This window comes from Mixophyes fleayi, chromosome 4 (genome assembly GCF_038048845.1).
Source record: "Mixophyes fleayi isolate aMixFle1 chromosome 4, aMixFle1.hap1, whole genome shotgun sequence".
NCBI lineage: Eukaryota > Metazoa > Chordata > Amphibia > Anura > Limnodynastidae > Mixophyes > Mixophyes fleayi.
This window is the reverse complement of record NC_134405.1, coordinates 301,311,945-301,322,858: the sequence shown is the minus strand read 5'-3', so window position 1 is coordinate 301,322,858 and position 10,914 is coordinate 301,311,945. Positions and strand designations below refer to the sequence as shown.

The 10,914-nt window shown below is 37.5% G+C and overlaps 1 protein-coding gene across 1 annotated transcript; it reads left to right on the top strand.

Moving 5' to 3' along the window:
• The first annotated feature begins 260 nt into the window (after positions 1 to 260).
• On the top strand, positions 261 to 8,250 carry SRA1 (steroid receptor RNA activator 1). The gene is made up of 5 exons (XM_075209887.1): positions 261 to 365; positions 1,726 to 1,851; positions 3,005 to 3,228; positions 4,559 to 4,667; positions 7,448 to 8,250. The coding sequence occupies exons 1-5, from the start codon at positions 341 to 343 to the stop codon at positions 7,645 to 7,647; spliced, it is 684 nt and encodes a 227-aa protein (XP_075065988.1). The 5' UTR covers positions 261 to 340; the 3' UTR covers positions 7,648 to 8,250.
• Positions 8,251 to 10,914: the final 2,664 nt, after the last annotated feature.

Sequence of the window (10,914 nt, the reverse complement as noted above, 5' to 3'; positions counted from 1 at the left end):
ATTTTATGAGTTAACAAATGTGTTTTATTTTTGTTTTATGTACATACAGTATTATAAAACGCTAAACAAATATATTTTAAACATTTAACTTTGAAATTAGGTACATAATTTATCACTTATGCTTTGACATTTCTCTACCATTGTTCTCCCAGATTGTTAGCAGTGTGTCAGTACCATATTCAGCCATTGTCTGTACAGTGTGTGTCATCACACTCAGCCAAGTGTTTTGGTCGAGTGTACCAATAAAGCTTTGAATGAAAAAAAAAGAAACAGCCACGAATCAAGTGTGACAGCAGCGAGTTCCTGCTGGTAGATGTGAGCAGGAGGAGGAGGGGGAGACATGGCTGAGCTCTATGTCAAGCCAGGTAAGGCGAGCTAGGGAACCAGGATACTGGGGATTATATGGGGACCCGAATATGACCAAGTTGGGGGGACAGAAGGAGTTAGAGAATGGGGTCAAAATAAGTGTGGTGGTGGTGGTGGTGGTGGTGGTAAGTGTGAATTAAAACTGTATGTAGAGGCACGATGTCAGCTAACTTTAGTATTAAGTCAGTGAAGTGGTTCAACAGCTACTGATACAGAGATCGGAGGGATAATTTATATATATATATATATATATATATATATATATATATATATATATACACACACACACACTCACACACTCACACTCACACTCTCTATCTCTCTCATCTAAACCATCCTGCCATGATGATGGAATAATATTATAAATAGATGTATTCATATGTACAAGTCAGCAAAAGCTGTTTTTTATTTTTAGCGATACAGTAAATATCTTTTTAAGTATATGAATGCTCCTTATCTTAAAATATCCTGTTGTTCTGTTATGATGAAGATTAAATGTTAGAATTGCATTCACACAAAATATTTATGTGTAAACACAAACACACAATATCCCATACAGAAAATATTTTCTTTAACTATAAATTTTTGCAGTAACTTGAGTGTTCCAGGCAGTGTACTCGTAGATTACAGGCAAGGAACAAAGTACCTAATGTAATGGAATTCAAACATTACATTAAACTAAATGGAAGAGCTTACAATCTAACTACTTCATTTGTCGTGCTCTATGAATTGATGGGCAGCTGCATTTTTGTTGTATTATGTTTTATGTATGTAAATGGACCATAAAATCTACAATGTGTTTGGATTGGAAAAAATAATGTATGTAGAGTTATATAAAGTGTCCCAAAAAAATAGACTGGAACTCGAGTGTACAAATCCAGCTGCCTCAGTTATCTGGCTGTACTTATATTGAGGATGTTTCAGGTGTCCATTTCTCTTTAAGAATAAACAAAATGTTGCAGTACAGTAAGGATGTGAATGACATCTTAACAATTCTGTGCCTCATAAGTAAATATTAGGGTGGTGTGCAGTAAATTGTTTCTGCAATCAGCAAAATTATATCTTTTTGAAGAAAAACAAAACAAAAACTACTTGTATTCGAAAACCTGAGCTGTATGTTTTGGACATGGTATTCATCAGAGGGGGGTTGGCCTAGGGGGCTGAGGGGCATGTGCCGACCGGCCTGCCCCATAGTGGGCTACCTTGGGCTGGGTCACTGGACTACCTGCATTTTTTTCCCCTATAAAGTGTCCCTAAGAAGCTGCTGAGCTGAGTTTCGCCCCCAAGCTAAAATTTGCCAACCAGCTCCTGGTATACCTGCAAAGTATTTCAATTATCTATTTTATTCTATTCTAACAGGCAACAAAGAAAGGGGTTGGAATGACCCTCCCCAATTTTCCTATGGTTTGCAAACCTCTGGCAGTGGAGGAAAACGTCCACCTCTGAATAAGAGGGTGCCTGCTCCCTTACAAGGCCCTTTTGCAGGTAGGAGATCACAGCAGACAGCTGTAGAATCATAATCATGACTTGGTAAACATTGTAAATACTAATCCTAGTGCAAAGCAATATGAGTCATCATTTACTCAAGTAAGACACATAGTAGTACATGATGTCATATGATCACTTTGCAAGTAATTACTAAGATAAGTATACATGGCCACTAATACATAACGACCAATCAGAAATTAGAGCTGATTCTCTATCTTGCAAAAGATAAATCAAAACTACTTGCTGACTGGTTACTGTGGTTAACTGTAAATGTTTACACTAAATAATTAAGTGACATTACACTATTTCTAATGTACCTGTTTGTCTCAGAAAAGTGTATAACTGCCACTATCTTGAACCTTTATTATAACATTAAGGTAGGAAAATCCTTTAAAGGGTTTTATGTGCGGGTGACCTTTCAGTAGGCATTTTAGTTTGCCAGTTTCATCCTATCATATCAAAATGTTTTTTGGATATGCTAATAATTTGGAAGAAGTAATAGAAAAATATCCACTAATTTTACATGATAAAACAGAGCCAGTCCTTTGAAATTGTGGGCTCAAAGTAACGTATGCTTATGATGTCATAGAAATGGGCGTAGTTATATGTAGTGGTGGCGTAACTTCATATATAGGCACATCTCTTCTGCGTATATTAGGTTTACTACCTATAAAATAAGACAAGGGCTTACATAATTGTGAAACAGAAAACCATAACACATGATCTAAAGTTACATTAATCCTGTCAATATAGTAACAAAAAAACCCTGATTTCTGGAATCTTAAGCATTCAAATGGATTGTCCACTGCGCTATCCTGGCTCTTGGTACCCCCATCCTCCTCAACTTGGACTGTGCTGAACTGCTTGTCTGAAGCTTGTTTACGGATGCTGTTGGTGCTAGTTGACTAAAATTACCCATCAAGGAGCCAAGTCGGTCCTCAACATTCAAGCATGATAGACTGCATTCTCATGACCATTGTCCAACCAAATGCCGCATTGCACTGAGCGATGCTTAGTTTTTTCAGGTGGTCAGTACAGGTGGTGATGTGCATATGGCAGTATCCCTGCCAGAAGGGCTATGTATGCATGTCTATTTGTGCACTTGTATTTGTTTTATTTGTCTTTGCAAAATGTTCCTTTTTCATTTTAGTTCCTCCTGCACAGTCCCTTTCATCTTCCACCCCACCAAAGATGCCGCCATTGTCTTCTACGAGTAGCATTGGCCTTTCTCCTCTAGGACAAGTTACCTCTTCTCTCACAACAGATGGCTCCAAGAAGTGTTCCAGCCAAACAGAATCTGAGATTCCTGTTGATATAATGGACATTTTAACTCCACTCAATCAAACCTTAGAGGCCTGCAAAGATTTAATCAAGGTAATTCTGTTGAAGTGGATCTTTTTATTATTTTTTATTGTATAAATAGTAATAAATATATTATTATCATTATTAATAATAAACTATTGTCCGTTTCCTTTCCTTTTTCTGGCAACCCCTCTATAATGACAAGGACAGTCTTTGTAGAGTTTTGGGAAGAGGTTAATTACAAAGAATTTCCATAAATTATGTGATTCTAAAGAGACAAAACATGGTAGCCAGTTAAACAGCTACAGGACAAATAAATAATAATAAACCTGAGAAAACTGATGTGTTACACTTGACTATTTGTATACAGTATATCAGTTGCACCATCTCTATGCTGTTGCCAACTTCAAAGGTCCGCTTACCATATAATGTTATCGTAAATCATACATGCCAACTTTTAAGAAGTCATGTGACATGGGGTAGGAGGAGGCCGAAATTCACGGCATTGAATGGAGGGGGCGGGGCATAATTATAAGATTAAACCCCGCCCCCTCCGAACTTCGGGAATTCCGGGAGAGTAGGCAAGTATGTAGTAAATAAATGTACTTTTTTTTCTTATTTTCCACCGTTTGTAAAGCACCAAGGCATTCTTCTTGTTTGTTTTGACCAAGGGCAGGTCAAAATTAAATGGGGCTAATTTCAATTCAGCCACGTCAGTCTAGGAATAATGCAGCGCTAATAGTATTACCGTTAATACGGTAATTTTAACCTGTATTTTTGCTTCCGGCCCCGAGGACAGCGAGCTAAAATCAGCGTTAAAATTACCATACTAACGGTAATACTGCGCACTTTTATTGTAGTAAGAGTAATAACGCGCAGGCCATGTTATTCTCAGAATCACACGGATGAATTGAATTGGCCCCAAAGTGTCTTAATGTAAAGCTGCAATGGAGATGTTTTGGTTTATTTTGATAGTTTTGTACATTATTACTTCTATGTGGTCTTTGGGGTCTTGAAAGCCTATGTGCGTTGGGGAACTGCTGTACCCTAAGTCTGACAAGTCATGTCTTGTGTATAGCAAGTGGTTATGGATGTGATTCTCACATATTACATATGTTAGTAGTACACATTTACTGACTCCCTATGCCTTCCACTGCACTATTCATAGTGATGGCAGATGGCCGGTGCCTTTGCATTGAGTACAGATTAACTGGACAAGCAAACAAGGAGACTCTTACCTTTGGCATAAGACACATAAAAATCAATCTAGGAGGGGACAATGAAACACTATCATTCTAGAATGGCATTGGGTAACCACCAGTTAGTCGTCATAAATGTTACAGTGGTTTTGTTCCCACGCTCTGCTTTTAGTGACTGTGTTTGAATGGGTTTTCTTTTTTAGAAACAAGTGTTTATTGACATTGGAAGGAGGATGAACATGTTGGAAGAAATGTGGAACAGCGGGAAGCTGTCTAATTCTGTGTGCAAGAGAATGAGCATATTGGTGAGAGGTAAGAAACCTGTATGTCATGATTAGAGCAATTGCTTGGTTTGTCTTTTACTGAACAGTTTGAGGAAACATAAAATAAGTGTGTGTGTATATAGATATAGATTAGATAGATTTACAGATATAGATGGATTTATATATATCCATCCTACATTACAGAATAAAGTAAAGTTGTGACTTATTTGGGCGTAGTTAGATGTGAATTTGGGAAGGGATGAAAAGAATAATGCATTGATTTAATTTTAGGGTTTTGTTTTAACTATTGTACTGTATGAATCAGCAGAGTGCTTCTTGGCTTGACTCCTGCACTTACAGTTGGAGAGAGTGTTCTGCGTGATGCGTTTCATGTGATGTGCATAAGAAGCACTGCGGGAATTAAATGAATCACACTTTGCATTTTGACTGCCACACCGCATGCGCAAGAAACAGGAGACGTCAAAAAAGTCCCATCCTTTGCGGTTTTGGAGATGGCTGTCGGCATTGAGTGCTATGCAATCCACCCCATATTAATAGTGCTTCCTGTCACATGACAGGAGACTACTGAAGGGTCAGTCAGCCGTCCCTGGTGCTCGAGCCCCTTGGATGAGCTCACAGGTGACCGGATCGTACACTTGGCCATCGGGATCTGGGAACTATATACCACACCTGTGTCATATATTATACATACATTCTGTCTCCAGGGACCCTGGATCTATATTTGACACTTGTTCTCCAAGACCCTGAGCTCTGTAATGTATCATACACTTGGTCACCAGAGAATGGACTCTTTCTGGTAGGGTATTGTATGCGGACACACTTCTGTGTGCAGAATAGTAATAGTGGGAACATTTTTGTTTTTTGTCTTGGGTGGCAAAAGCATATTTTTCCAGCACTGTGTGTATGTAAAATACAACTAACTGCTTGGGCACAGGATGGATATTATATATAAGCAATAAAATCAATATAAAATAAAGTGATAATTGAACTGAAAAAGGCTGCTGTTAGAATAGGGGATTGCCACTTACCCCCTTTATATAGAAAACTACTTGATTATTAATAAATAGCGATCTAAATCCTATTCATAATATATAGAGCAAAGAAGGCAGAAATAATTTAAATTTAATTAGGTTGACAATACCTAACAGATATATAACATCATAAAATACCAATAATATAAAAAAAAACTTTCATTAATATCAGCCACATTTAAAGATAGCTGGGGAAACCCCACAGCACATTTATACAAGTGATCACTTAATACATAGTTTTTTGCATTTCAAGGAGCATTCTCCTGTTTACTAATGTGTCTCCTCTTTTGTTAAAATGAAAACTATAAACCAGGAGAAAATTAATACTTTCCAAAAAACAGTCAATAGCAATAAAGCGGAAGCAAATGAGACAGTTTAAGGACACTCGCAGCTCTTCAGTTTTAACTTCTAGTAATGTAACTGCTCCTTCTATTTATACAATGTTTATTATGTGAACACTATCCAATACTATTTCACCACAATGTGGCATACAATATATTATTCTTAGCGATTCAAAAGAAAATTGCTTATTAATTTTTCCCAAGTCCAGATGAGAAGAAGAAGAAGTTCATGAGACTGATGTCTGCAATCAGATAGAAGTTCAATAAGTAATGGCTGTGTCTGTCTCTGCTGCTTAATTAGTTCCCCAGATCTTGGCATCAAAATCTTCAGTGCAGCAACGAGAAAAAATCCTCTCTGAAAACATGTGGCCACCCTTCATCTTCATCACCATTTATTTATATAGCTCCACTGATTCCGCAGCACTGTACAGAGAACTCGCTCACGTCAGTCCCTGCCCCATTGGAGCTTACAGTGTAAATTCCCTAACGCACACAGACACACACAGACAGAGACAAAAAGACAGACAGACTAGGGTCATTTTGTTAGCAGCCAATTAACCTACCAGTTTGTTGTGTGGGAGGAAACCGGAGCACCCGGAGGAAACCCACGCAAACACAGGAAGAACATACAAACACCACACAGATAAGGCCATGGTCGGGAATTGAACTCATGACCCCAGTGCTGTAAGGCAATTGTGCTAACCACTACGCCACCCACCCTTTCTCATAACCTCTCTGCTAAGGAGAGATCAGCACAACACTGATACAAGCTGCATGTGTCTCTTCCAGCTTGCAACGATAAAGGCAAATGTACCGTTAAACGAGCCGGCTTCTCCCCCAATTCACTTCCACTAGCAGTTTCTGATGCGTTTCGTTCTGAAGCAAACTTTCTCCAAAGCATAGTGGAGTCTCCTCACAGTCCTTCTCGTATAGTGATCCCTAGCGAATCGGTGTATTCAATCACTTTAGTTTAATAGATCCCTCATTATGCAACATATCATCATCATTTATTTATATAGCGCCAACATATTACGTAGCGCTTTACAATTGGGGACAAACATAATAAACTAATAAACAAACTGGGTAAAACAGTCAAAGAGGTGAGAAGGCCCTGCTCGTAAGCTTACAATCTATGGGACAATGGGAGATTGACACATGAGGTTAAGTCTACATTTTGCATCTTGGCCCAGCCAGACTGCAAAGGTAAAAGTGACTCATAAGCTAAATGATCCTGTCATATGTGTCTCATTGAACGTGAAATCAACCTACGGCTACTTTCATACTAATAAACAACAACCACAAAAAAAAAGGTAATGGTTGGAATAGGAAAAGAGGTGGGGGGACACTTTTGTCTTTTTTCTTTTGTCTTGGGGGTGGCAAAAGCGCTTTTTCCTGTGTGTATGTAGCTTTCCATTAAATAACTCCTTATTTTTCAGAGCTGAAATGTCAGAACTGGGATTCTGCTGACGAGATTCACAGGTCTCTTATGGTAGATCACGTCAATGAAGTCAGCCAGTGGATGGTGGGAGTAAAACGTTTAATTGCAGAAGCTAGAAACTTACCTCAGGATACTTCTCTTACAAACGCTGAAACGCCAACAGACCACACCGAAGACAGTGTTAACCAGGAGTGTTAGGAAACCGTTTTTATAAGTGGTATTAAGGATTGCTATGCAGCTAGTACATAGTATCAAATTACTCCATTTGCCGACTATCAATCTGCTGTGGTTTTTTACGATTCCTTCATCGCTTTTCCTCTCTCTGGATTAAGACATATTAACTTTGTTAACTTGCACCTATAACATACACACATTAGAGGCAGACATTTTGTTAGCTGAAGCTTTTTGTGGCATGTGGTGGTTCAGCTAACAAAATGGCTGCCTCCAGTCTGCACTTTATTATGTTTACTCTTTGCTGCTACAGACCTATGGGACAAAATGGCATCTCAATACTTTCTGAGCCGCTAATGGCAATGAAGAGAAAGTCCATCATTGTTTCTAGTAGGCAATACATTAAAATGTTTAATTTTTTTCACAGGAATCTGATATTCGTGGTGGCTAACTTTTTATAGTCTTTTGAAAGCACTAAAATCTTGGGGTTGATTAAGTGAAACTTGTGGCACCATCAGAATATTTATCACAATTGTCTGAGAGTTTGTATCCCTTTTATTGTGGCAAACCATGCCTTTATTTTATTGGAATATTCTGTTATTTTTAAATAAATTTGGTTACAAGTTTAAACATTTTGTTCGACATTTTGTACTTGTTTTAGTAGATTATTTAATTTATGAAAAAAAAGAAAAGATAATGCACTGACCTGTAGACAAAAGCAAGAAGGGGGCTGCAAAGTGAAAAGCTTCTTACCCAATGACAAACCATTTTATCTATGACTATGGCTTCTATGATAGTGGCCCAAGCAATTTAATGTTCAAATTATTTACATTTTTCTGGTAACCTTACCAACTTGGGCATGGTAAATATTGTCTATGGGCAGCTGTTATATATATTTTTAGCAGACTAAGGGGTAAATGTATCAAGCTGAGAGTTTTCTGGCGGGTTTGAAAAACCAATCGGATTCTAGCTATCATGTATTTAGTACATTCTACAAAATGATAACTAGAATCTGATTGGTTGCTATAGGCAACATCTCCACTTTTCAAACCCACCGGAAAACTCTCAGTTTGATATATTTACCCCTTAGTTCTTTTTAGTAATATGATGATACGTCTTATGTGTATATCGTTCTACACGTAAGCAGCAGTTAATCATGCCTTTTGATAGTAATAAATGTGATGTATATATATCACAATATTTCCACATGCTTGGATAATATGATGCTGCTGTTAATGAAGAGTAAAGGAAATTATCTGTTAAAGAAAAAATATGAAAAATTAAGTTTTCCATTTTTATTTTGAAATGTATGTGATTAGGTTACCAAAGAAGTTGCTGTATCATGGGCAGTTTATTTGCTTAAGCCAAATAAGGGCTATGAGTGTATAATAGATTTTCCTGATAAGACATTTGGATAGAATTTCTATTTTCACTTTGAGTTGGGTAAACATTAGGGGGTAGAGGGAAGAGTGCCTGAGAGGTTAGTCCTGATCATATACACACCAAATCAATATGCTGAGTTGGCTGCTATTGGGAATGTCAGGTCACTCACTAGGATACTTCTAATAGCAACCTAAAGACCGACGGCTCCACCAAAAATGGGAACAGGAGTATAGTAAATGGCAGAGACTAGGTGCAAGAGGTTCAATTATTCGGTGGTAACCTGTTTCCAGTAGTGTGAGTGCTGAACACATTGCTGTCTACTGTTTTGGCACATGGTGATGAGGGGTTAGAAGAGGTGGTTGGCAGGTGAGTAAAATGAAGTGTCCATACACAGATCAGATTTATGGTATTAAATGCAAGGAGGCATCCAAACCAAAATATGAAATTAATGATGTTTGAAGACCATTGTGATGATAGTGGAAATAGATGTGACTGGATGAAAGCTGTGACTAGGCAAATTATTTTGGAGGATATAACCTGTTTAGGGAAGATAGGAAAAGAGGAAGATAACTGAGGAGATTATGGGTAGAGAAAAAAATGCACAAGTAATGTACTGATTTGGGTTTGTATAAGGCAGTGTTGGCTAACTTGTGACACTCCAGGTGTTCTGAAACTACAAGACCCAGCATGCTTTGCCAATATATAGCAGCTTATTGCTGGAAGGGTATGCTGGGACTTGTAGTTTCACAACACCTGGAGTGTCACAGGTTAGCCAACAAGAGAACAGATACTGGTCCTGAATCATTTAGGAACATAAATGCAGTATTTTGCGTAAAATCGCTCTACGCATACCCAGAAACAAACCATACACCAGAGAACGCAGTCGTATCACTTGCAACAGGGCAGGTGTAAGGGGTAGTGATGAGAATCTCTTATGCATGCTAGAACATATATTTGCAGTCAGGAGCAACTATAAAAATGCAGCTTATGTACAGTAGACATTAGTAACATCCTAATGTATTTTATGGACCAAAAAACAAAACTTTTATTTTTCTTTTAATGTTTTGTCATTAATGACTATATTACTAACAGGTGACATTAATTAAATATTTTTTCTGCGTTCTTATGGGACTTTAAATTCCACATATGGATTGTACGTGTCCTGCAGTGCATTGTATGTTAGAGCAGAAGGTACCTAGATCTGGCTTCATCAACAGACGCATCATTACATCTGCTCCTTGTTGATATGCGAACATGCGTATGCCTGATTTAAAAAGACACAATACTTTTGTTTTGCTTGTCTTAATGAATCTGGCTCATTTATATTTAATAACCAGGTGAGGGAGCATTCAGGGAATAGTAATCACCACATGGTAATATTTGACTTGAGTTTTTAAGAATATTTATTTAAAAATGTTTTGTTTTGTTTTTTTAAAAAGTGCATACCGCATGTCAATAAAATGACTAGGAAGAAATGTCAGCCAGTGTGGCTCCATAGAAAAGTATTTGAAATGATAAAGGAAAAAAAGAATATTTCTTCATATTTTGCTACATTTCTTGAATTTCCAAGAAAGGTCATCCGCAAACATTGATGCTGAAAAAGGGGGTACAAAAAATGGGAACTATAAACCAAAATGTTTTTAAAGGGCTGAAACAGCAACAAAAATAAAACTGATAATATTGGTCACTAAAAATCAGAAACTAGGAAATAATTGAAGGTGAAGAGAAAGCTAATCTTTTAAATATGTTTTTGTTTCTTGTTTTTTATTCACAAATAAGAAAAAATTATTGGCCTAGATGGCATCCAGCCAATCGTGCTAAAAGAACGAAGATCGGTCATTGTTAGACCACTTTTTCTTTTGTTTATGGAGTCTCTTGTAACTGGGTCACTACCACAACATTGGTTAGAAG

Coding starts and splice junctions, on each gene's coding strand:
- SRA1 (XM_075209887.1), top strand. CDS start 341: ATGGCTGAGCTCTATGTCAAGCCAG. Junction 1,852..3,004: donor CTTACAAGGCCCTTTTGCAG/GTAGGAGATCAC, acceptor TTTTCATTTTAG/TTCCTCCTGCACAGTCCCTT. Junction 3,229..4,558: donor CCTGCAAAGATTTAATCAAG/GTAATTCTGTTG, acceptor TTTCTTTTTTAG/AAACAAGTGTTTATTGACAT.